Here is a 26695-nt window from a genome sequence, read left to right on the forward strand (position 1 = left end):
ATGATCTCACGGTTCGTGGGTTCGAGCCCCACGTCAGGCTCTGTGCTGACTGCCAGCTTGGAGCCTGGAGCCAATTTCAGAGTCCGTGTTTCCCTCTCTCTCTGACCCTCCCCTGCTCACGCTGTCTCTCTGTCTCTCTCTCTCTCAGAAATAAATAAAACATAGGAAAAAAAGGCCAAAGTGATAAGGGAAAAGTGCAAAACCCTTGGCAAGGGTCAAGACCTCATCTGCTCCCCCGTTCAGCAGGAGACAGAGCACGGCCACCTAGGCCTTTGGCCCCTGGGGCAGCCAAGTCCAGTTTCCATTTTCTAGAATCTGGGGCTCCTCAAAGAGACCCCAGCTGCTTTTCATCCTTTCATCTGGGTGAAACCACGAGTTTAAAATATGACACCATCTGAGGGGCGCCTGGGGGGCTCAGCCAGTTAAGCGTCCAACTTCAGCTCAGGTCAATGATCTCCCAGGTGGTGGGTTCAAGCCCCACGTTGGGTTCTGTGCTGACAGCTCAGAGCCTGGAGCCTGCTTCTGATTCTGTTTTGTTCCTCCCCTATTCACTCTCTCTCTCTCTCTCTCTCTCAAAATTTAATAAACATTAAAAAAAAGAAGGGGAATTGGAGGACGTGGGGGAGCGAGTACGCATCATCCACGGCAATAAGACAGTGTACAAGCTTTGACGTCGATAAGCCATAAAATAGCTGAATATGTACACAATTTTAAAAGGTCACATTTGGGTTTTGGTGGAGTGGGGTAGGGGATTACTGCCTTTCAGTATCTATCATTTCGAACCGTTTGACTTTTTTTTTTCAATCATGTGATTGAAGGGCTTCACTGAAAACTAAAACATAAAGGAGAGAACACAAAATAAAACACAAACAAGAAAGTCTAGGAAACGGTGGTCAGTATCTCCCCCAGGGAAAACCCACAAGGTGTGTTCTCAGTAAGTTGCTTCGGCAAAAGCTAAAAAAAGAGAAGTAGAGGGTTGGGGAACAGCGCTGTAAGCAGCAGCGTGAAGAAAGATCACCTCCTGGCACCCATGACCCTGGCTTTTCTCTCTCATTGCCGGCGGCCCAGGGGCGGGAGATTAGCTGGGAACATAATCCCAGCCTTCCCCCAGGGAGGAGAATGTGCTAATTCACCAATGTTCCGGGAGGGCGGCTTCCTGCCCTTCAGAGGACTTGGGGCTGGTGGAGGGTCCTCACAGGATCACAGGGTGGGGAGGAAGGTGGGAGGGTCTCCTCGCAGAGGCCTGGGAGCCACGACAGGAGCACAGCTGCGTGTCTTATAGATGTCCCCACCCCGGGGAACCGCTGGAAAGAAACAGACCTACCAAGCCGAGCAAGGGGCTCCTCGATGGTCAGAGGATGACACTTAGAAACGATCCAGGGAATCTGCTGTCTTCGCTCTCTCCTCACTGGAGGCTTGAAGGGGACGGTCAGACCCTGAGTTGGCCTGTTAGGACTTGGTGACAATGAGGCAGTCCCCTCCTCCACCAGCCCGTCCTGGCATCCCCTCTCCCAGGAGACCGTCGCTCCTCAGAGTCAATGAGGTGCACCCACTGGCACCTGCCCCCTTCCCCACTTCATTTCAACAAGTCTAGTGTCCAGGTATTTTCGGTCATCAAAACCTTGCTGTCATCAAAAGATCAAAAGTAGTGTTTGTACAGCAAAGGAAGCAACCAAGAGGGTGAAAAAACAGCCCCTAGGAAAGGGAGAAGAAATCCGCAAAGCACGCATCTGGTAAGTGTATACCGCCCGGAATGTCGAAAAAACTTTTCCAATCCAGCAACAAAAAGACAACCCCATGAATAAATGAGTAGACCTGGCCCCAAAGAAGAGACACAAATGGTCACTGAGTGCATGAGAAGGTGCCCGATATCCTTAGGGAATGGCAAGTCAAAGCCACAGGCAGATAGCACCTCACAGCCACGCGGACGGCCAGAGAAACAACGAGAGGATGTGGAGCATCTGGATGCCTCACACGTTGCTGGTGGGAACGCACAATGGTGCAGCCGCCGTGGAAGACCATCTGGCTATTTCTCACCAAGTTAAACACAGAAATAGCAAATGACCTGGGAATTCCACACTTAGGTTATCTACCCAAAAGAACTGAAAACAGGCGTTGAGGCATGAACTTGGACGTGAATGCTCGTAGCCGCATGGTTCACAGTAGCCAAAAGGTGGAAATGACCCAAGCGTCCGTTCAGCAGATGGATGGACAAGCAACATGTGGTCAATCCGTACGATGTGATATGATTCATCCATAAAAAGGAATGAAGCTCTGACAGCTGCTACATCGTGGACAAACCTTCAAACCAGTATGCCGAGTGGAGGAAGCCAGGCACGAAAGGTTACATTTTGTATGATTCTACTTCTGCAAAGTGTGCAGAAGAAGCAAAACCGAAGAGACAGAAAATAGATTGGTATTGCCCAAGTTGAGGTGGGGGAGGGAGGAGGATGGGAGTAGTGGTATGAGGTTTCCATGTGGGGCAATGAAGAAGCTCTGAAACTAGGTGGTGGTGAAGGTCACACGGCAATGTGAACGTACTTAATGCCTCTGAACGGTACGCTTTAAAATGGTTAACACGGCAAATGGTGCGTTGTGTGTGTTTTACCACACAGAAGAGAGTTAAGCCATGCAGATACTAGAGGAAAATATTCGTGAATTCCTCTACAGTCTGGATTGAGAGGAAGGCTCTGTACTGATGGCTAAGTGTTTTTCCTACCATCCAAGGGCCATTTCCGTGTCTCTTGAGAATCATCTATTCATGTCTGTTGCCATCTTGGCTCAAAGACAGCATCTTTGTTTGTTTGTTTGTTTACAGCCCCAGAGTAGTGTGTGGATGTACCTTCCTTGCTGTATCCACCTGCTCCCCTAGATGTGAGCATATTTCCAGAGTGTCTGCTCAGAGGACCTGAAAGCAGAGATGTTCCAATAGCCCCGGGCACATTTAGCTTCTAGATCCTATTTCTAAATACTAGTGGCCACGGGGGCTCTTTGGAGAAATGGCTGATTCCAGACCAGGGCAGGGAAAGGAAAAGATAAGACCCGAACACTGTTGCACCAGAAAGTAAGGCAGTGTTTCTGACACGACAAAGGGGACGGTCACAGGAAACAGGGACGTGCCTGAGGGGCTCCTGCTGGCCAAGTCCGGGACAACTAGAGCATCAAAATATGACCATGACAAACCAAACAGTTGACTGAAACAGGAATCCGTCAGTACATACATACATATTAGGTACACGCACACATAGAAGAGGAAACTTCCTTCCTTAGTGGAATTCCAATCAACTGAAACAGAATTAGTGATAAAGTCAGACAAGATCACCTTTTGGCAACCACCATAGTAATAATTCAGGCAACAGAGGGGCGCCTGGGGGGCTCAGGCGGTTGAGCAGCTGACTCTGGCTCAGGTCATGATCTCACAGTTTGTGAGTTCCAGCCCCGTGTCAGGCTCTGTGCTGACAGCTCGGAGCCTGGAGCCTGCTTCAGATTCTGTGTCTCCCTCTCTCTGCCCCTCCCCAACTTGCATTCTGTCTCTCTCTCTTTCTGAAAAATAAACATTAAAAATAAAATCTTATGAAACTTAGCAAGTGGAAGTTTGATGATAGATATATACAGAATTCCAAAGTCTCTCCCCATGAAATTGCTTACAAAGGGAAAAATAATTTTTAAAAAATGTTTATTATTTATTTTTGAGAGAGAGCAAGTGAGCATGAGTGGGGGGGGGAGAGATAGAGATAGAGAGAGAGAGAGAGAGAGAGAGAGAATCCCAAACAGGCTCCATGCTGTCAGCAGAGAGCCTGATGCAGGGCTCGAACTCATGAACCGTGAGATCATGACCTGAGCCGAAGTCAGACGCTTAACCGACCGAGCCACCCAGGCGACCCCCGCCCTCCCAAACAGTAATTTTATTAGGACCTCACTGCAGCAGACACTTGTCTTCACCACGTGATTAGCAAGCATCAGCGGGGACGGGTCAGAATGACGGCACCTGCTTCCCATTGTGATGCCGGGGCAGACGTGAGTTGTGGACACTGCTGCCCGACCAGGGGACCCGCATCTAATCGTAAGGATGTCAGGCGAACCCCGAGCGAAGCACGGTCTACACAAGGACCGGCCCGAGGTCCTGGAAAATGCTGAGATGGTGAAAGACGAGACGGAGGGCTGCTCTGGAGGAAGATGGAGGAGAAAAGAGAAACAAATGCGATGCCTCACTGGACGGGGGGGGTTCTCCTCCAGAATAAGACGGTATTGATAAAATTTATGAATGGTGAGGAAAGCCTGTAGTTTAGTGAAAACAATCGGATAAATGTCAATTTCCTGATTTTGAGAAGCAAACTCTACTCTGGAGAACGTGCTCATTTGAATGAAATATACACTGAAGTATTTAGGGGTAAAGGGACACCGTGCCTGCCGCGTAGTCTCGATGGTTCAGATTTCATATAAACACATGCCCAGATATCTACATATTCAGGGGGAGGCGGTGAGATATAAGCCAACGTGCTCAAAGGTTCGCACTGGGGAATCGGGATGAAGCATCCGTGGGAATTCTCTGTACCGTTTCTGCAATTTTTCTGTAAGTCTGACCGTGCCAAAATGAAATGTTATTTTTACCAAGGAATTAAGAAAGCGGCGGGCCGAGAACACAGGGCTCATCAGCCTCTCCCCACGCTGCTCCCCACCATCACGGTCCTCCGAGGGAAAGGCGAGTCTTCTGGAAACTTCCCCTTGCCTTTGCCCAAGGAACAGTGGCCGGCCCTTAAAATAATAAGCCCGCCGCCCAGCCCCGGCTGGTGCCCTCACCGGGACACCTGCGAGATCGCCAGCAGAGGGCGCTCTCCCAAGGGACCCGAGCGAAGTGCCAGGCACATAGCTCAGCAATGTGTTGGCTGCACTTTTCAGGAAACTTGGATGCCACGCATACTTTTCCTTTCTTTGTGGGTAGGCAAGATGAGTCACGTTTTTCTGAAGTCGGCTCAGCCCCAGGATTCAGTCTCACCAGCTGCCCCGAATCCGGAAGGCTCCAGCAGCGGCTGGTGAGCACGGGGCGCTGGCCCGGCTGTGGCCGAGCCAGGGTGGCTCAGGGGAGGTCTGAGGGCGGTGGGATGCAGGGCTCAGGAGCACGGCCAAGCCAGGGAGAGCCTTAGCGACTGGATTCCGGCACTGCCTCTGGACAGACCCTCTGGGACCCCTGCCTCGCAGCAGCCCCGAGGGACAGCTGGGCACTCCTCACGCCCCCCGCTGCCTGCCCCCACCTCAGCCCCCGCTGGTCCATTCATTTGCTCATCCACTCCTTACCCCCCACCCCGCTCCCTTCATTCACTCAAACGGCCACTCTGACAGCGGGACACGGGGGCAGAGAGCTAAGTGTGGGCCGGACCTGCACTTATCTGGAAGGAAGGGTGTCGCAGGGTCCCCGAGAGGCAGACCCAAGATGGAAACTGGGGTGTAGGACGCATATTTGGGGATCAACACCCACGATGAGAAAAGCAAGGACGCAGGGCTGGGCCCCAGATGAAACGGAGAGGCAACGCAGACCCGGTGAGGCCCCCACAGAGAGTTCCAGAGCTGGGATGAGCCCTCAGAGCTGTCCTGAGTCGGGTGAGGGGGCCAGACCTCCACACCCATGCGCTGCCCAGCCATCAGGGGCTGTCCTGCTCGGGAAGGGGGTGATGCTGTGGGAGGGGGCTCTGTCATCCACACAGCCCGCAGCACAGGGACTGAGGCCCTCATTTCTGAAGGGGAATCTGGGAGGCACGGCATGCTGTCCATCCATCACTGGGACCTGCAGTGTCAAGGCCAAGGGCATGTCAGGAGATGAGGTCAGGGCCAGCCAAGGGCCGGGGTGTGGACGATGTGGCGAGACCAGGTTTGCACTTGACTGTGGGGAGAGGAATGGGGGATTGAAAGAGGGGGCGCCTGGGTGGCTCAGTCCACTGACCATCCAATTTTGGCTCAGGTCATGATCTCGCGGTTCATGCATTCAAGCCCCTCACTGGGCTCTGTGCTGATAGCTCAGAGCCTGCAACCTGCTTCAGATTCTGTCTCTCTCTCTCTCTGCCCCTCTGCTGCTCGTGTTTTCTCCCGCAAAAATAAGTAAGTAAACTTAAAAAAACTTCTAAAAAAAAAAAGCAAGAAGGGCATAAGTTGACCAGATTTATGTTTTAAAAAGGGGGATCCAATCCTGTGGGCCACCTGCTTTTATAAATAAAGATTTATTGGAACGCAGCTTACATTCTGTCTGTGGCTAAGTGTTGGAAGAGACACTGGGTGGCCCACAAAGCCCAAAATATTGACCGTGTGGCCTTGCACAGAACACACCTGCCCCCGCCCAACGCCGGCCCACCCAGCCGCGTGCTGAGGACCCTGCGTGTGCTGCTGGGGCTCCCGGTACTTCCCTGTGCTCGTCGTGGGAAGGAAGAGGGGGACACGGAGATGAAGAGTACAAAGGACGAGGTGCCGTGTACGAGAAGAAAATGTGTGGGAGGAAAGAAGCTCAAGTCCCAGAGGCCAGAGGCAGAGGTGCACAGGGCAGCTGGAATGTGGGGGGAGTGCATCGGGCGAAAGATCTCAGGTAAGGGGTCCGGGTGGGGAGAAGCCAGCGTCTGCCTGTTCTGGGGCAGGGCTGGGAAGGGAGAGCTTTAGGGCAAAACTCCCCTGCTGAGCCCCCCACCCCCCAGGCCTCTTGCGGTGGAGGCACGGGCACCAGGTCCTGGGACGTCCCCTGAGAGCAAGATGCAAAACCGGCCACGCAAATGCTGCCCGGGGAGCAATCAGCAAACACAAGAATCTGCACGTGGGGAAGCAGTGGCGGGACCACATCTCAAGGACATCCTAGAGCGGACTCCTTTCAGTGCAGGGGACATCGAAGCTTCCCTAAGACCCTCTCAGCTTCCTGTCACCATGGCGCTGGCTGGGGGCAGGGGGAGGGCCCGGATGCACCAGCCGCTGCACCCAGGGGCAGAGCCCGGCACCCGGGCATGCGGTCACCCAGCAGCGTTCGCTCACGGGCTGGCGCCTCGCCGGGGGTTCTCATCTGCACTCCTGGCGGGTCCCCTGCTCTGCTGGGCACACAGCTAGCTGTCCTTGCAGTCGCAATGTCCAGGCTCCTTTTTCAGTGGGCTTCTGGCTGGGGCAAGGGAGAGGCCTCGGGTGGCATCTCCGGCCGTGGCCGCATCCCCTCTGGCTCCCCATCCACCCAGGCAGACCGACTGCCAGCTGTGGCTCCCCGCTCCAGCCCCCACCCTGCCCCTGGGCTGCCCTCCTCCCTGCACCTCTCCGACCCAGGAAGCCACAGCCTTCCTGCTCATCTCTGGTTTGCCTCCCTGACTGTCGCTTGGCTTCTCAGCAACCTCCTTTCTCACCTTTATAACCACACGGCCATTAAGTTCCGGCTGTTTTAAATACACAGGTAGTTTGGTCGCACAGGTAGGGCCCCGAATGACCTGTAACGTGACCAGATTCCTTAAGAGAACAGAAGACTGAGAACAGTCAGTACAGACGTTCTGCCCAGAAACTGGCCTCGAGTTCCAGACCCAAGCGCTGGGGGACAAAAGTCACTCTCTCAGACCCCCGTACGTGTGAGCGCAACAGGCTACCGATGCTCACAGGCTGGCGGGCCGCCCGGTGTTGGCCGGCTCTGAGGGTAAGCGAGGCGGGGGGGGGGGGGTCCTCGGCCCCAGGAAGCCCTTGGCACGCGAATCAGACTTGAGGCTCTGAAGTTCATTCCTTCGCACACAGTACAAAACCTCTGGCATTCTGTGGGAAAACAGACTTTTACTTGAAAAATCAACCCAAGTTGCCGGGAGAGAAAGGAGAAGCTGTCTGTGATCCAAGACAGACACGGTGCGAAAGGACTAGTTTTCCAAGTTAAACAAACTTCTCTGGAAAGCTCGTGCGGATTTCAAACGGCTGGCATGGTGTCCTTCGACTCAGACCCACACACAAGGAGCCGGGTTGAAGGACTTAAGACGGAACTAACCTATTCCAGGAGGGCCATCAACCATGGCGGGGTTTTGGTATTTCAGCTTAGCAATCAACAGAAAATTCAACTCATTCGGGGCGTTCAAAGCCCACGTGGCCTGGCCACAGCCGTGTGCCGGCCGACCGCTTCTAGAACAAATGGGCATCGAGTTAGAAAGAGAAGGCAGAGGCCAGGGTCAACGCCGTTTCTTGAGCAAAGTATGCGTGTCCTGGATGACAGCACAAATGGGGTCTCTCGCTGAGGGCCGCCGTCAAAGATGTTCCAAACTACGCACCCTCTGATGAAGCCCCTGGGCTCATCTTCCTGCCCCGTGCGGTAAGTGCCGTCCACCTGGCTGATGCTAACTCCCCGGGGCCTAGGATCTGTCCTCCACCTTTCCTTTTGCCCCTCCTCCAGCTACTACGGTCATGACCTTGAGCAGCCGTCAGTGTAACCAGAGTAGGTGGCTGTCCCGGTCAGCGATTTTCAATGCATTTTTCTAGTAGGACAAAGATAACGTTCCAGGGCCCCATGGGGCTGGCTTCCATCAGTAGCGGTCGCTGGGTGTAGACTGCTGTCCACACATGACAACACGACTGCTCGGGGGGGTGGGGGGCGGGGGGCAGGGCGGCTGCCCAAATGCCACCCTGTCTGAGTCCCCGAGAGCCATCACTGCACGATCGTGGGGTCGGGAAAAGACAACTGCTTCCTAAAAGTCTGTAGAAACCCTCCTCAGTTATACACTCAAGTGCCAACTACTCCCGAGATCCGTCAACTTTAACTTCTATGACCTATGTGTTGGTTTGAATAGCTGTGTCAGACCCATCCTGCAAGTTGGTCTTGGTCTGAGGGGTGGGGGGAAGGGGAAGGTGCCGTAGGTCTCAGAGCCAGGAGCCCACAAGAGGAAGACAGGAAAGGGGGCTCCAGGGCACCCCAGCGGACTTTCCCCTTTACAGGGCGCTCAGGACCAGCCCGTCCCCCGTGGGTCACCGTAGCTGCCCATCCTTCCTCCAGATACACGCGCCCACCCAGATGCAGCGTCAGCCCGGACCCCTGCTGCCCTCAGAGAGGACCACGGGGCTACGTTGCTTAAGTCTGCCAGGCCCCGGGGAGGACCTGGCAGAGTGTGGGGGAAAGCAAGAGGCACGCGCGCCGAGCAGGAAACACACGACTCTCCCGGAGACAGAAGGCGACAGAAGCAGATTACAGGGGAACACAGGCCTCGCAGATACTTAAAATAACAGCCGTATTTCCGCGCTCTGGGAGACTGCTCACGGCACCCACAATCAGGTACGGCTTTCTGGAGATGGCAGGGTCTGAGACGCCTCAAAGGAGGCGGGGGGCCACCAAGATGGATCTCCAGGTCTATGCCAGCGGGTCCCAGCTGGTCCCCCACTCTCCCCCCCACCCCCACAGTAACCGACGGATTCCTCCAGAGCACAGGACACATGCTGATGGATCGCTCAGTGAAAACCTGGAGGCCTGGCCTGGCCTGCAAGGCCCCACCCCGCCTCTCGGACCTCACCAGCCTCTCCCTCCTCACTCCCTTCTGGCCACACCAGCGTAAGGCTGGGCATGTGCGCCGCCGCTCCGCTCCCTGGCTCCCTCCCGCCCTTGCCCGATGCCGCCATATCCCATGGCCCAACATAGAACAGCACCCTCCACCCCCTCTCCATTTATTCTCGTTTTTCTTGGTACATGGGACATTTTTGTACACAACAGTGCATATGTGTCATGGTCTCTCCTCCCTAGAACGTAATCCCCGCCCCAGGGCAGGAGCTCACGTCCTACTGGCCGTGTCCCGGGTCTGTCACATAGCAGGTTCTCATTAAATACTGACTGAGCAAGTGTAGTCAAAGCGAGATCCCCAACCCCCTCACCGCCTCCTTAAAAGGCCCGGTGGGGCTGGTCTGCTCGGTGACATCAGCTTTCTTCCGTTTGGGGTGTGCATCTGAAGGCAGACATCCCAAGCTGGAAAAACCAGGCAGGGACAGCCAGCGGGTCCTGCCTCTGTCCTCTGAGCAGAGCCAACCTGCCGGGGCACCAGGTTCAGCACGTGAGGCTGCATCGCCCCCTAGTGGTCACTGGGTCGCAAAGCCAGGAAAACCCCAGGAGGTGTGGTGTGTCCAGCAGGGCGGTTAAGGCGCCCAGATCGACTCTCTCACCTCCACATTTTTCTATGGAAAACCAGGTTCAAACGAGCATTCCGAACATAGAGGCCAAAGGGGGACACGTAGTAAACTCAGCCTGTCCTGAATCTACAGGAGGGATGTAATATGGACCACCTTCACTCAGCTGGGAGGTTTCAGGTCGACCAGCCGCCTGGGACTTTGGATCTAGTGGGTGTAGCCACCCCTTTCGAGCCTCTCAAGTCATGGAACACAGCTAGGAACTTTCAGAAGTAAACCTTTTTTTTTTTTTTTTTTTCAAGGAAACAGTAGGAGGAATAGAATATAGAAAAAGTGAATTTACAGAAATCAGAACTCAGACCTAATAATCAGACCTGGCCCAAAGTCTGCCCGATAAGCTTGTTTGGTTATCTACCTTGTTGAGGGTGAGTTTGGGAGGAGAAAAAAAAAAAGCTGGGAACTGACATTTTTGTGAGGTTCTTGCTAATCTGCACAGCTCCTGCCTGGCTCGATCATGGTCACCGTCAGCCACAAAACAGCTCTCCCCACCTTCTGCCTCTACACCCTGCTCTGGTTTTCTTCATAGCACAGGGGGAAATTAAAGGCTGTCTGTGCTCCAGGTCACCCCCGCCCCCCGCCCCGCATCTGGAATATTCCCGAGTTTCCAGCTTTGCTCTGGTTGCCTTCCAGATGACTCTCACCTCTGTCACCACAGAGACACGTAGCGGTCAGGGTTCTTTCCTGGCCTATAGCAGAAAAATATAGCTTGAAAGAGATAACGCTACAAGGACATGCATTATCTAGAATGCTGAGCTCAGTGATGCAAACCGCACTGAGGATTACGTTCCCACCTTCCTGTTCCGCCATCTTGCTTGTTGGCTGGAGTCACAAGATGGCCACCGTGGCTCTGGAAACCACAAAGTAAGGAGAAGGGATTGGTCCTCGTGTGTCTCTTTTTGTTGGGGGAGGTGCCTTTTCTTTGACTCCTTGCAGACTTCTTATATTTTGATGGTTGGCAAGACATAGGTCCCTGGTTCATCCTCAAGGCCAGTGACTCCAAAGTCAGGCACTTCCCTAATGGAAAGGGTAATTCCTTTCCAATGGACTTAGACCAATGGTAAGGCCTGTCCTGGGACTGGGCCCTGAGTAAAACCAGGCTCTATAATGCAGAAAGGGGAAGGGCAGCTGTCAGACGGGTTGTCTGAGTCTGCCAACATCTGGTAGGGAGAAGCCATGCACTGGAACTTTGGAGAAGGAGGGGCCAATGGACAGGGGGCAGAAAATGACAAGACAAAGGGGCTGCACGCAGCAGCCGAGGGCGGCATGGCCACCCTCTGAGTCTCCAGAGCCTGAGATGATCTCAGCAACAGGCAGGAAAACATTCCTCAGGATGTGTCTACCAGAGGCAGGGGCTTAGCTCTCTGACGGTATTTACGCAGATGTGTGCACACGCTCTCACATACATACGTAAGGGAAGGACCAAAGAGGCACAGAAAGGACAGGGTGGTAGCTCTTTGGGGCCCCAGAGCGGAGCCACCACTGAGGGGCGGAGTTAATTCAGTGAGGTCAGAGGGGCGGGCTGGTTCTTCTCAGGGGCACAGTCCCCAAGTCCTCAGGAAAGAGACGGGTCAAATTGTGCTCCTCACCCACCGCATTCAGGCCAGACCAGCTCGCACACACCGACGTCACTACCAAGCCCTGTGACCGGAACAAGTCACTTTTGTCAGGGATTAGCAGCCGTCTCGCAGACCTGAACTTGAGCGTGGGCTCAGAGCTCACTGATAAACTCGAGGCGGTGGCAGGAAAGCCAGGGCGCCTGAGCCACCTGACGAAACGTGCTAACAGAAGGTCCACACACCCAGCGGTGCAGATCCCCGAACAACCTGGAGGGGCCCAGATGGCTGCCTTGGAGTGAGCGACGGCAGTGACCGGGGGACAACCAGCCTTGTCCATGAGGACGAACGGAGGTGTCCCCCAAGCAAAAACACAGCGGTCTAATGGAGAGCAGAAGCCAACACCAGCGAGGGACACAGGCTCACGTCCCTGTCCCGTCACAACCGGCCGGTGTATTTTGGGAGCCCACGCCCACCTCCCCATTGGCAACTTGCCTCTTAGCCTGTAAGCTCATCTCTCCATCTTGAAGCAGACAGGCCAATCCAAAACTTCGGTCAGCTCCAATCCACCCACTTGCTCCCAGCTGGGCCACAGCAAGAAACAGGCCCCAGGCTCTCCGTGGTTCGATGGGAGAAGGGTTTCTCTTTCTCGCCCCAGCAAGGCGGCTGGCCCGGCTGCCCCCCCCCCCCGCCCCCACTGGGCCGCCTGCCTCCCGCATCTTCAGCACCCGCTGTCTTTACCTCCAGCCTCGTGGACGCGCACGGGAAGGTAGTGATGTCCTGTCCCCCTGTCCCCTGCTTTGCTGGAAACCCCTTCACGTGCAGGGAGAGACGGGGAGGTGCAGAGGAGCTCACGCCATGCTTGGGCACTGGGTATCTGCCTCCCTTCCCTCCCCTCCCCTTCCCTTCCCAGTCTTAGTCTTTGGCCCGGTAAATGCTGTGCTTCCTTCCCCGGCTACTCAAACTGCTCTCTTGCAAATCAACTGTGAGTTTGAGGTCGGACCGCAAGGAACTGGCAGCTACTGAATGGGCTCCAGACCTGCCTTCTTCTTCCCCAGAAGGGAAGGGGGTGTGTGTGTGTGGCGCCTGAGTCACGTGGTAACTTCTGTCCCTGCAAGTCTTCCTGTGACGTAAAGACCATGAGCCCAACCCGATGCATACGCCTGTTTCCCACCTGTGTGATGGCATCACTGTCCTGTGGAAGGTCACAGTAACAAAGCACATCAGAAACCTATCACCTAGGGGTGCCTGGGTGGCTCTGCCGGTTAAGCGTCTGACTTCGGCTCAGGTCAGGATCTCACGGTTCATGGGTTCGAGCCCTGCATTGGACTCTATGCGGACAGCTCAAAGCCTGGAACCTTCTTCGGATCCTGTGTCTCCCTCTTTCTCTGCATCTCTCCTGCCCAAGCATGTGTGTGCATGCACATGCACTCTCTCAAAAATAAACAAACATTAAAAATGTTAAAAAAAAAAAAAAAAAAAGAAATGTATTGCTTCGAAGTCTGCAGGTCCAAAGTCTGAAACTGAGGTGTCAGCAGCTCCCTGCGAAAAGCCACCAGGCTCCCTGCTTGCTTCTCCCAGCTCCTGCTGTTGCTGGCACCCCCTGGCACCCCTCAGCCTCTAGACCCATCTCGCCTGTCTCTCGCTGCCTCTGTCACATGGCTTCACCCCGTATGCCTATCTTATAAAACACGAGCCATGTTGGCTTTGACACCCACCTGACTCTAGTTTAGGGCTTTACCTTAACTAATTACACCTGCAGTGGCTTTATTTCAAGCAGGTCACGTTCAGAGATGAGTTGGGGTTAGGACCTCAACATCTCTCTTTGGTGAGGACTCAGTTAAATCCACAAGAGTTTTGATAAAGGTTACGTGAACTTGTATACTTTTATAATCTACCGTACAGCGTCTGAAATGAATTATTGATCTCATCGGATTCTCCAACTAGCCCTTGCCTGATAACTTGACCCTAGTGGCTTGCTAGGACCCCTGTAGCCCTGCCCTGCTAACCTGATGCTGCCCATGGCATTTGCATCTAGATCCGGTGTCTTCCTAACACGGAGGGACAGCCTACTCCCCGATGCTTTTGAACGTCTGTTGTGCGTAGAGCCCACAGGCTATTAAGGTACCTTCAGGAACTACGATAAAACCGCAATTTCAGACTCAGTCTCAGGTCCTTTCTCTGGGACACCACGTGAATAGCACAACAGAGCATGCAACCGAAGTCTCAGCCCCCTCCCCCAAGTCTTCCAGAAAGATCACAAGACGCCATTATGTGGAACCCAAAGGGAAAGAAAGAAGAAGCATCTGACTTGAAAACAGCTCTGTCAGAACGTTTTATGCTCTGCCCTATGCTAGGCGTTGGAGCAGAGAAACCTTTCAGCGTCCCCACGCTGTGGAGGCTGACATCGCGTCAGAAGGACAGTCCTTAGGTACGTCGGGGCAAAGAGAAGTGAGTCAGGAGTCGTGTGGCTGAAGCAGTGAGTCAAAGGTTCCAGACACCAAAGCATCTCTTGCTGGGGCGAAGCCAGTTGGTGTCCCGGGGCAGAGGGAAAGCTGTGCTCTCTGCACCAAACTTTTAAAGGTCACTTACACAAAAGAAGTCCGGCAGAGAAGGACAGATACCATATGTTTGCACGTATCGGTGGATTAGGAGGAACTTAATGGAGGACTGTGGGGGAGGAGAAGGGGAAAAATAGTTGGGGAGAGGGGGGGAATCAAACCATGAGAGACTCTTGAATACTGAGAACTGAGGGCTGATGGGGGTGAGGGAGAGGGGAAGGGGGGTGATGGGCATAGAGGAGGGTGCTTGTGGGGATGAGCACTGGCTGTTATACGGAAACCAACTTGACAATAAACTATGAAAGAAAAAAAATTTAAAAGACTTAATGGAATGCTTATGGCCACTCCAAAGATTTAGATAATTTTAAAAAAATAAATAAATAAAGCTCACTTACAATAAATGAGAAGAGCAGAATCATGGCTGTGTGTTAGCATTTCTACGATCGTATCTATATCCTGACTTTCGAGCCAAAACATCATTTGCCCAAAGAGATCCCTTTACAAGAGATCTCTCTACAACGAGAAAATCTACCCTCAAAAGCCAAAGGCTGCCCATCACTAAAATCATCCGAAAGCATGCATTCCGCTCCTGAAGGCACTTCTCAATGACTTCCCCAAACGGGAGGAATTCCTGTTCCTTGTTGTCGGAGGAAGGATAAATTGTCCAGGGCACATATACAGGCTTCCTAGTTTCAAGGCGACCGGCTTCCTCTGTGGCCCCAACTCGCTCAAGGGGCCACGGGGAGGAGGGCCAGGACTCATGCTCCCCCTCGTCACCCATAACCTCCCTGTACAAACCATGTCAATAGGGGTGCGGAGCCGAATTGCCTGACCACGTGTCAGAATTCCAGGAACCTCGCCCCGTAGCAAGTAGGGGGGGGCCTGATTTATCTGAAAGCAGGCGGTTATTAGAGGCGGGGCCACCAAGGGCTTCAGATATTCAATTTCACAATCAGAAAAATCTTTCTTCAGGATTAAGCCAGAACAAGGGCTTTGTTTCCGATAGAAACGTAAATAGTCCCGAGAGAAACGTCTCCCTTGGAAGAAAAAGCACACCTCTTTCCTCGCTGAAGGTTTGGAAAGGAGCCTGGCCGATAACATCTTGAATCCAAAGAAGAAGAAGAGAGGGGAATTCTTCTAGAAATGTCAGGGGAGGTGAGAGGTCTGAGCTTTCTAAGCTACAATGACTAACATCAAAGTGTCCATCAGGGGGAGAGAATCCCGTGAGTTCTACAGTTCTCACGTTAGACACCCTGCGTCACCAAATCTCGCCCAGGTTCAAAAGCATCAGCAAGGAAATGAAAGTGGGTGTCCTCCTAATTTGTAGCCTGTCTCGCTCCGCAAAGGCTTCCAGGCACTTTACAAGGAGACAGAGAATGCATCTAGGTACTCTGAGTTCGAACTAGGGCTGTCGGATGGCCACGAGACTCCCGGGGGCCACGGGACCTGAACCAGGGAGGTCTCACGTCTGCAGACCGTGGCCAGCCAGTAGCCGCCTACCCATCCCGGGACCTGCAGCCAGCCTGGGGACGCGCTCTGGCTGCAGCCGAGAGAATGGGCCTCGGAGCGCCCCTGCGACCCCCATGCTGAGTTTACTTCCAGGAGAAAGCGTGCCCTGGGCCCGCGGAAGACAGGAATTCTGGAGAAAGGCCACGGGCACGCTGGGCTCAGGAGAAGCGCTCCCACCTGGGGCTACAGTTAGAGAAGGCGGAAAAGAACGAGCTCCGTGGACAGACCAAGAAGGGGCCCAGGGGCCGGTCCCTGTGTGCACAGGTGCTACAGGAGCCTGAGTTGCAGACGACACAGAGGCGTTCAGCAGGGCTTGCGGGAAGGTCACCGCGAAGCCCCAGGTGAGGCGGCAGCAGAGAAAACAGCTTCTAGCTGGTGGGTTGGCGGCTTCTTTGCCTCAGCAAGGCAGGGGGGAACCCGACGGCGACCTTGTGGGGAGGCAGAGGGCGAGGCCCGGTGATGGACGGGCGTGCGTGACAACTTAGAGCAGCTGGAGGCTTCGGGGGGGGGGGGGGCAGGAATGTGGCTCCGGCGGCGGCCAGCTCTCTTGTGCGAAGGCCACAGGGAAACCTCTCCGCTGGCCGCGCTCCCTGCCTTCGGAGAGGGAACATCTGTGTACGTCCGTGTTTAATTTTTAGAAGCGGTTCCCCTTCTGTGCTCAGTCTTCGTTTGTCCTTCCTTTACTGTCCCCGGGAGAGTCACGCTTCCCCAAACCTCTTGCTGAACGCGGGCAATGCCCCTTCGGAAGTGGCCGTGGCCTGCGTCTGAGACCCTCGCCCAGTGCGCGGACTCACCGACGAACCAAGGAAAAGGGTTTGCTGGATGCCCCCTAGGTGCCCAGTGCCGTTCTAGACACCGAGACAAGAGCCCGGGACGAAACAGAGGCCCTGGTCTCAGAGCACACATTCTGGGGGGAAAGGCAGCCGAGGGAACAAGCAAGTATGTGTCTGCGGCGGAGAAAAAGCAGTGTGGACAGTGCTTCTATTCTGTGCGGGCGCCAGAGGAGGCCCTTCTAAAGGGAAGGTGTCGAGGGGCGCCTGGGGGGCTCAGTCGGTGAAGCGTCAGACTTGGGCTCAGGTCATGATCTCCCGGTTTGTGGGTTCGAGCCCCGCGTCAGGCTCTGTGCTGACAGCTCAGAGCCTGGAGCCTGCTTCTGATTCTGTGTCTCCCTCTCTCTATCTGCCCCTCCCCTGCTCACTCTGTCTCTCTCTTTCTCTCTCTCTCAAAATAATAAAGAAACATAAAAAAAAAAAAAGAGGAGGTGTTAAGAGGAGGAGTGGGGGCCAGGGTGCGGTGGTCTTCCCAGAACACAGGAATGCCCCTCTAGATGTGTCCCTGCCCCTCTGTCCAACCCAGCGCGGTAACGGGGCTCGGTCTCTGGTCTCCCTGCCGAAACTCCCGCGTCCCGCCCAGCTCAAATCCACCCTCTGGACTCTTCCGTTCATCGCTTCTCGGCCTTTTGGCTAAGATCAAGTGTGGACTCTTCCGTTCACTCCCCGGAAGCCATCACAGATCTACACAATGCTCCCTCGGACAGTAGTGCTCCCTCAGACAGCAGTGCTCCCTCGGATAGCTCCCTGCCTTTGCTCACACAGATCAGCCAGCTCTTCTCTACCCAGACCACCAAGCCGGCGCTCTGAGCATCAAGCCCGCAAACTTCCGGGGACGGTGAAAAAGGCTGTGAGTGTTCACATCACATTTATAAACGTCTATTTGCACCCTTCACAAAGGCCTGACGCCCCCCCCCCCCAGATTTTCATCTACTTTTTGGGACATTTAAATAGCATGTAAAGTTTTATTCCATGTGGAAATTATTTTGGGATAAGGAATAACGAAGGAAATACCTCTATTTTCCTTTCTCTTAAATGGCTGCCTATTGTCCTATCATTGGCTTATATATTCCTACAATCCACTCCTTTAAAGAAGAGTCTTCCCATCGAGGTTAAAAGTAGATTCGGGAGTTAGGCCATCTGAGTTCAAATCTTGGTTCCACTGCTTACTAGCTGTGCTGCTTTTGCTCAATGACTTACCCTCTCTGTGGCTCCATTTTTATTTTGATAAAAAAGGTAAAAATATAACTTTATGCGACTTTTGACAAAGATTAAAACCATTGTTATATATGACACACTTAGAATGCAGAGTAGGCATTTATAATCATTTACGATTATTAGGCAGAACATTTATATTATAATAATAATGATTAGAAAGCAAAGTTTAGTGACATGACAGCAAACCATTCTTGAGGTCCTGCCTTGCTGATTGTGCAAGATGATTTTATTGTTATCTAGAAAAACTTGGGGTGCCTCGGTGGCTCAGGCATCTTAGTGTCTGACTTCGGTTCAGGTCATCATGAACCACGGTTCATGACCTCGAGCCCCACATCGGGCTCTGTGCTGACAGCTCAGAGCCGGAGCCTGCTTCGGATTCTGTGTCTCCCTCTCTCTCTGCCCCTCCCCTGCTTGCACTCTATTTCTCTCTCAAAAAATAAATAAACATTAAAAAAATTTTTTTTTAATCTTTTGAAGATAAAGAGTCACTGTTCCGGAAGCTTCTACTGCCGCACGGCCACTTCAGACTTCGTGAGGTACTAGACAGGGTCCATGGTGGGCTGTCATGTTTCCACTGCAACTGCTCAATCCTGCTGCGACGTGAAAGCAGCCACCATCCAAAGAAACAAATGAGTGTGACTGTTTCAATAAAGCTTTATTCACAATACCTGGTGGCAGGCCAGAGTTTGTCCCCAGGCTGCAGTTTGCCAACTGGTGTATGAGAGGAAGAAGCAAAACAGCGGATTATGGTTTTGGGGAGGTAAGACCATGACCATCAAGAGAAACAGGCTTGCTGCCACATGGTGGGGCTGGGAGCAGTGTGAGAAAAACCCAGAATCCCCAAGACATGTCTGGAACCAATGTGCCCCTGGACCTTAGACGAGAGGTAAATACCAGTGGAAGACTGCAGCCATTCCAGAGGCAGCTCCTCCGCAGGGTAAGATCCTTCTAGAACAGAGCTTCGGTTCTCTTCCCTGGGCCAAGAACGTCCGCCAGCCCAGGTACCTGCTGGTGCCAAGGCCAGACAGCAGAAGCTCCCACCCCTATTCCCTTTCTCGTTCTCAGGGTGTGTGAACAAGAGTGTACCTCCCTTTCCTTTCTTCTTTCCCCTTTGAAGAGAGAGGAGTGTGATCATAATTTCTACCTTCCTTCTTCCTTTCCCCCCATAGTAGATAACGGTGTTGATCAAGTTCGCATGTGTATCTGTGCTGCCTGGGAGGCTGCTGAACCTTTAGGTCCTATGTCCACCGTGTGGGCCCTACGTCAAGAGCGACAGGCTGCAGACCGAACTTGAGGAGGCATCACCTTCAGAGGAAGGATGTGGGGAAACATCCTTAGTCTTGACGGCCGGACATGATGTAGGGTTGCCCCCCGCTGGGGAAGGACTGTGCACACTTACAGTGCACACAGCTCTGGCTGCAGGCCCAGCCCCCCCCCCCCCCAGCCCATTGGTTCCGGGACCCTACTGATCAGAGATCCTATACTGAGTTTACTGTGCCAAGTGGAGAGATGCAGAGCCTGGGAGTTCTCTCAATCTCGAGGAAAGATCCAGAGCCAGCCTGGCTCCCCTCCCCTTCCTCAGTCCTGAGAGGTCTTCTCAGGTCTTCTTGGAATTCTAGAAACACCCCCCCAAATCCTTTCAGTGAGTTGTCTTCCTTGTTTTGTTTTTAAATGGTATAAAAGTAAAGGGCGGGGACCCAAACTGGATTCAGAAATAAGGCTGGAGATGCACGCTTTACGCCCCTTGTGCAAAGGCGGCTCCGAGACTTCTGGCGGGCAGTGCCGACAGGGGAAACTCAATGGTTACATGATCAGCGTCCATCACAGACAAAACAGCCCCATTGCTCAAAAGTTCAGCCGCTCTTGGTACCAAGACTGGACAGGAAATGTCTCCCAGGGCCCTTGTGCCTGAACAGCATCTTTATGATGCTCTTCCAGTGGACACAGAGGGTTTCGTGAGCTGTTTCTCACCAAGACCCTCCTTGCAGGCTGATGGCATTACTGTCAGGCTCAATGTTAGGAGATCAGTTCTGGGACAGCGGCCAGAAATACGTGGTCTGGGCGCCTTGGTCGAGGAACTGAGTCAAGGAAGAGGACGAGCCAGAGGCCACGTACCTTCCAAGCAAGCCGCCTACTAGCATCCTTGAAGACCAAGTGGCCAGGAGCCCCGGTGATCCGCCCAGGGAAGCAGGGCACCCTCCCCTGGAAACAGACCTTCATTAAGGACAGGGCCGGCAGTGTTGGCTTCCACTTGGGAAAAGCCAAGGACCCGGGCTCAGTGGTTCGAGGGTGGAAGCGTGGACAGGTGCCGGGACCAGGTCTTCTCTGGTCTGAACATCTGTTCCCACAGAGCTTGCACAGAAGCCAAGCGCCCACCCCCACCTAATCAATGCTTGTCTTTATAAGCAGCCGACGCTGTTCCAATATCCTTCCCGAGCCTCGTCTGCAACTCGCAGATGGTGGAAAGGAGCCTCGACAAGCAATGCCTACTCCATAGCATCGTACAAGACAGATCTTCGAAACAGTATGTTCTGGCCAAGAACATTGAAGAACCCTTTCAAATGCCAAATGAGAAAAGGCAGCAAGGACTCCTATTTCCCAGGGAGCTCAGAGTCTGGCCATCTCCACCAGCCAACATCCCACCCTCCCGTCTGGACCCCGTATCTTGGCTCCTCCTTTCTTCCTTCAGAAATGACCCTGGTCTTAACAGGCTGGCCACTCTACACCCACAAATCCTCTACACCCCGCTCCCAGCCCGTGATGTGAACTGTACGCCTTGGCTTTTCCCATATAACCTGTGTCCTGGCTTGGATAGTGCCCTCCAGGTCCACGCCTCTCTCGGAGCCTCAGGATGTGGTTCCTTTTTGAAACCAGGGTCATCGCAGATGTAATTAATCAAGATGAGAAGCGCTCATGCTGGAGTCGGATAGGTGGACTGTTAATCTAATACGCTTTAGCTCTTATAAGAAGAGAAGAGAGTCACAGATGTAGACGCATGTGACGATGCTTGTAGAGATGCTTCTACACGCCAAGGGGCACCAGGGGCTTCTGGCAGCACCAGAAGCCAAGAGGAAGTCACGGAAGATTCTTCTCTAGGTCCTTAGAGGGAGCACCACCCTACCGACATAGTGCTTTGGACTTCTGGCCTCCAGAAAGTATAAATTTCTGTTGTTCCAACCAGCCAGTCTAGGGCACTTAGTTACGACACCCCAGGAGCCCAGTGTAGCCTAGTTGTGTCATAAGCAACAGAGGCATGATGCCGCCGTTGAAGACACAGGACACCCTGATGAGATCCGTCTGATACTCCCCTCCTCTTAGCGGACAATCTGAGAATTTCAGCACCTCTGTCAAGGAAGCTAGGGATGGTCCCTAGCGTGTGAGGACATCCATGCTGGGACACAGCCCTCCCCAGAAGGCTTCGTGTACAAGTTCCCAACTGCACACCACTGCCTGGTGTCTGCTGGAGGGCCACTCTGTCATGTGACATCTGTGCATTTATGCTTGGGTCCACTCATCCAGGGGGATGACTTCAGGGGTACTAGCGAGAGACAGTACCCCTCACCACAAAAATAAAAGAAAAAAAAGAAAGAAAGAAAGAAAAGAAAAGAAAGAAGAGAGTCCACCACCCTTTCCCTGTAAGTCATGGCAACGGAATTTGCACTGCGTGCCCTTTCCTTGCAGAGAGAGTACTGCTCTAACGTGCAAGTCCCGAGTGCCGTGTAGGCGGCAGAGAAAAGAAACGACCTCAAATCGCTGCCCTGCCGAATAGGAAGGCACCAGAAAGATCCAGAAGGTGTGGAGAGGTGCGCTAAGACACAGGGAAGGAGAAAATCAACTCGGTCTACTCGACGCTTTGCCTCGTGCATTTCCGGTTATGATGACCAGGGCTCCCCGGAGAGCAGTTTATCCTTAGATCACAAATACCCACGAGCCTAGAAAACATACATTTCCTTCCTTTGTTTCTCTTCCAATCAACGCCAGCTGCTCCAAGCCCCAAACGGAAAGCGAGGATCTGTCGGAAACAGGACCCTCAACCCCCACGAAACCAGCCACATCTCGCAGACCACACCAAGGCCCGGGCCCCGTGGTGCTGGGGACGCGCCGAACCTCAGGATGCCACACCGATTTCAGGGAAGGCTCCAGGCCAAGGTCACGCTGTGTGTTAGCCTCGAACCACCAGCCCCAACAGGGAGAGAAGTGCCCGGTGGAAAGCAGCTGTCACCGGCAGCCACCCGGCCAGCCTGGGCACCCTGCAAATGGCACCGTGGTCCCCGGCAGCCCAGCACCCACCTGGAACAATAGCATCAATGTCTTACTTTTTCTGGAGCGGGAGAAGAACCTGATGCCCCCGGGCGAGGTAGACGGGTTGGAGTTGGGGGAGGACTCTTTGGATGAGGAGCGAAAGATCCCGCTGAAGCTCATGCGGCGTGGGGAGCGCGGCGGGGACTCCTGATAGGAAAACGGGAACACGGTTTTGGGGGAGCCAGGGCTGGTCTTGGGCCTCCCGGGAGCAGACATGGGGCTGGAGGGCTGGTGCTGGGGGCCTCGCGAGAAGAACCCTTTGGAGGGGCTGCCAGAGCCGCAGGGGCTGTCCACCTGCAGAGAGACAGACACACGGACGGGTCACTCCGAGCACGGGCCCTTAGACCTCAGCCCTGCCCCGGGCCCGTCACGGCTTCACGGGGCCCTCCCAGGCTTCTCCGGCACCAGGGCTGCTCCTTCGCGGCCCCCAGCCCCGGAGTTGGCCCCGAGCTCTTCTGCAAACACGGGGGGCCCCCCGCGGCCTGCAAGGAAGGACCTGACCCAGGATGGCCCACCCGCAGGCCCGTCGGCACCACCCCGGGCTCCGCTGACCTCCGCCCTGCCCTCTAGAAGGGGCTTCCTGAGGTGGACAAGGACAGGAAAGGCAGCGAGATGGTTCGAGACGAGGCATCCTGCCCTTTACCCTATTTCTGTCTCCTGGAAGCTACTCCTCCAGACCCCACGCTTGTCTTTCCCAAGGTCTGACTCCCCTGGGACGATGCTCTCTTGGCCCTGTTCAAAGGAGGAAACACAGGGGCGCCCGGGCAGCTCAGATGGTTGACCTGATTTTGGCTCAGGTCATGGTCCCAGGGTCACGGACTCGAGCCCCGCATCGGGCTCTGCGCTGACAGCAGGAAGCCCGCTTCAGATTCTCTCTCTCTCCCCCTCTTTCCCTCTCTAAAATAAATAAGCTAATGAATAAACTAATAAATAAGTAACTTAATTCATTACATAAAAAAAACTGAAAAGAGGAAACATAAACCTCTAAGATCTGAAACACGGCGGCCTGGGCTCCACCGTGAGACGGCCCCAGCGCTAGGCAGCATGAGCCCTTCACCCCCAAGCTGCCGCGGCACTGGGTTGATTGGGGTGACAGGGCTCAGGAAGGAAGTTTACGAGGCCGAACGCCCCTGAGGTGCACTTCCCTGATGACTCGACCTTGTAGTTGCGGTTGAGAAAGGCCGAGTCTGCCCAGAGCGTCAAGCCGAGGCACCCGACTCACAGACTTGGAGGCATACGGAATGCAGGAGCCACGCCTGCAGCCCGAGTGCGACGGTCTGACCCCAGCTCGCCCCTCACTGGGCCCCCCTGTGCACCACTCCATCCTGCCGTGCCTCAGTTTCCTCATCTGTACGACTGGGCGCCACGCCCTCCCCTGAGGCATAGAAGCTACGCCCTGCACGTTCGTTCCATTGCTCCCGCCTGTTTGGCAAACTTGCAGCACAGAAGGACCTCGGGGCCTGCCCGGTCCCACGGAAGGAGAGAACAGCGACAGGGCCAGGGGCTCAGGGGGTGAGGAGGGCCCTGGAGGCCACAGGCTCACTAGGGTAGGTGAGCACACAAGGCCACACACACGCCCAGGGGTAGCATCTGTGGGGCTCTGGCCTCTGCCCACGCGGGTGGCTGCTGGGACCCAGGGCCCCTGTGAGCTCTTCTTCCACCACCAGGGGGCGCCCTGAACCGGGCTTGCAGCTTCTGACTGGTGGATATGCCCTCATGGGAGTGGGGGGCGGCTATGGGGGGTGAGGGGGGGGCTTCAGTGACCCTCAACCACAAGTCACTTCTCCCTGCAACTCCCTACCCTATGCTAAAGGGCCCGTGTGGCCATATGGGGGTGCAGAGGCGGGCTCCGCGTCCGTCCTTCAGCGAGTGGGCTTCTGGGCCAGAGGCTGTGACCACAATGGCAGCAACGAGAGGTTAAGTTATTCTCTCTTTAGCCCTTTAATATGAAAAAGCATTTAGTCCTCTGATCCCCGTGTTTCAAGTTTTCAATTTTGCCACAATCCCGCCTACCTGTGGGACTCAGGTTTTCTTAAGTTTTTCTGAACGCTAAGAATGACTAAGAAGGAGAAGCTCTCCACGCGGTAGACCGTGTGCACCTGTGAACGGCGAGAGGGTGTGTGTGTGCGAGGAACAGCATACAAGGAATAGAAGATGACCCAACAGCAGGGCGGTCAGGCAAGGAGTCTGGACACAGAGACCAGAGCTTGAACCGTGGCTCAGTTTCCTGCAGTGTGGACAAGTGATGTAGGCTCCAGGGTCCTCATCCATCGACAGGGACACTAGGCTGACCCACGGGGGGAGAGGTCGACGGGATCTACGACGGGGAAGCGCCTGGCATGATTCCCGGCACACCGGGAGTTCTCCATGCACATCTGACCTCGTTCCTGGTCACGAATTTGTAACTAACAGTTGCTTGATATTTGTGGGGTGTCGGGGGGCAGGGCCGAGTTATGATGGGAGGCACATAGGTGGAGGCACTTGACTGTTCTTTGAGGCTTTCTAGCAAGGGGATGGCACCGATCTGCCCAGGGCAGACCATCTGGTGGCCTTTACCATCACGCACTGAGCACCACTGAGCCCGAAGCCAGGACAAGGGGCCAGCGGGAGGCAGGGTGAAGGTCACAGAGCTGGTAAGTGGTGGCGTGGGACCTCAGGGCCGTTCCACCACTTCCCTCCCAAGAGTGGCAGAAATAGCCAGGGGAGGGGGTGGAAGCAGCCTGGAAGACATAAAATGGAGTCAAGGTCAAGTGTGAGGGGCGGAGGCAGAGAGTCACATTCAGGACCTAGCTTTGAGGCTAAGCCCACAGGTGACCCTCCATGATGGCCACGCTCTGCCCGGCCCGGGGGGCTCTGCAGGGAGAAGGCGGAGCTGCAGAGCACATGCCGGTGTTTGATGCCGTGGGGGGAACAAGACGAAGGTGAGGGAGAATGGTGGGCGAGACGCGGCCGCCATGAGTGCGAAGCAGATGAAGAAAGGGTGAAACACGGCGTGCCACGGGGGCCCTGAGTCACAGAAGACCTGAAAGCTGACGGGCTGATGGGCTTTGGGCAGGCTGACGGGTGGAAGGCAACCAGAGCCCAAGAAGGAAAGGAAGGAGAACAGGAAGCACAAACAGACAGACATTTTCTGGTGCTTCCACGGACAGGGCACAGGGCAAGTAGAGCCAAACGCCACCAGACAGCCCGTCCCAGAGGGCCGTGAGCGCTGCTTTGACCCTTATTTGATACACAAGGGGGCACCCTAGGATTCTCCTGACTGGAATTCCATTCTGTACTGAGGATTCTTGGCCAGCGGAGTCCGGCCTTGAAGAGGGAACCCACAGGAAGTAGTCCTTGCCCAAAAAAAGGCCACACAATGATGGACACAGCCCGGCTCTCCCTTCTTCCAGGGGGGACCGTGAGAGGCTAATCATGCTCCCTGGCAGCGGGGACTTGGGATGGCCGAGCATGCCCACCGTCTGTTCCCTGCAGGCTGGGTGGGGGTGAGGTGGATATGGTGCCAACAGACGCTGCCGGCCACAGGGCCTTGGCTCGTGCCTGCTAGCGAGGCTGCGATAAAGCAATACTTTGATAAATGTAATCGGACGATCCGCTGCCTCCGGGTGAATGAAAGGGCCCAGAGACTCCCCAGTGTGCGCTGGCCGTTCAGGGGCTAACGGGAGCGGGCTGTCTGGCCGCCGGCCAGGAGGGAGGCTGGGGCAAAGGCCAGGCCGCCTGGTGCCCAGATCTTAGTCACGGGCCTTCCGCAGACCCACCCCACCCCACCCCGGGCGCCCCGCTGCGTGACCCAGTGCCTGCAACGGCGCCGAGCGGTCCTGGAGCCCCAGATGCTGGCCTGAGACCTGCACAGCCCTGGGGTCAAGACGCTCCCTACAGACACACGGTGCGTGGCCTCTCTGGGGGCAGGGGCACCACAGCCAGGGGTAACGTGAGGAGGCCTGGAGATCCTGCATGACTGACGTGATGCACTGCCAGGCTGGCCGCTGGAATATTCAGGAAGGCCTGTGAAGGGGACCTGACGCGTAGCCCATCCATCCACTGCACCGGGGCTCCTGGGATGCCAAGGAGGCTGCCGGGGGTCGGGCTGTGCCCGCACGTCTCCTCCTGCGGAGCCAGCAGCCTCTCCCGCCCTCTGCGGCCACCGCACGTCCGCGGAAAGGGCTAGATGTCTGCAGGATCTAAGCCACGCTCCCTTCGCAGGGCTGTCTGCATCTGGAACCGGACTGCTTGGAAACTTCTCGGTAGAGGCCTAACTGCGTCTCAGAAAGGCCGGCCTTATGTCCACATAATGTGAGGTTACTGGAGTCCAATTGAAAAGAGGATTGTCAGGGTTCAAGGTCAGGGGGAGGGACCGCCTGCCCTCCGGGGATGGGGTGGGGGTGGGGTGGCAGTGGGGAGGCCGAGGGGAGGCCTCTGGGAATCAGGAGCGGCGGGAATCCCAAGCGCCCCATCCTGCCCACTTTTGTCCACCACGCCTTCCACGGGAGGCCGGTCTCCAGGCTACAGCGGAGGCCGCAGGTGCAGGGGAGAAGCGCCTCCCCAGCTAACCAGCGCCCAGGTCCCTCCATGG

The 26695-nt window shown here is 55.0% G+C and overlaps 1 protein-coding gene across 1 annotated transcript in view; it reads right to left on the reverse strand.

Annotated features, from left to right (window-relative positions):
* The window catches only part of PRKAG2 (protein kinase AMP-activated non-catalytic subunit gamma 2), a 261692-nt gene that overhangs the window by 165717 nt on the left and 69280 nt on the right, over nucleotides 1-26695 (reverse strand). Inside the window, exon 3 of the mRNA XM_039230753.1 lies at nucleotides 22137-22416. Coding sequence (XP_039086684.1) covers nucleotides 22137-22416 — 280 coding nt within the window. The remainder of the gene's footprint in view (nucleotides 1-22136; nucleotides 22417-26695) is intronic.

This window comes from Hyaena hyaena, unplaced genomic scaffold, assembly GCF_003009895.1.
Source record: "Hyaena hyaena isolate Hyena2069 unplaced genomic scaffold, ASM300989v1 scaffold_50, whole genome shotgun sequence".
Classification (NCBI taxonomy): Eukaryota; Metazoa; Chordata; class Mammalia; order Carnivora; family Hyaenidae; genus Hyaena; species Hyaena hyaena.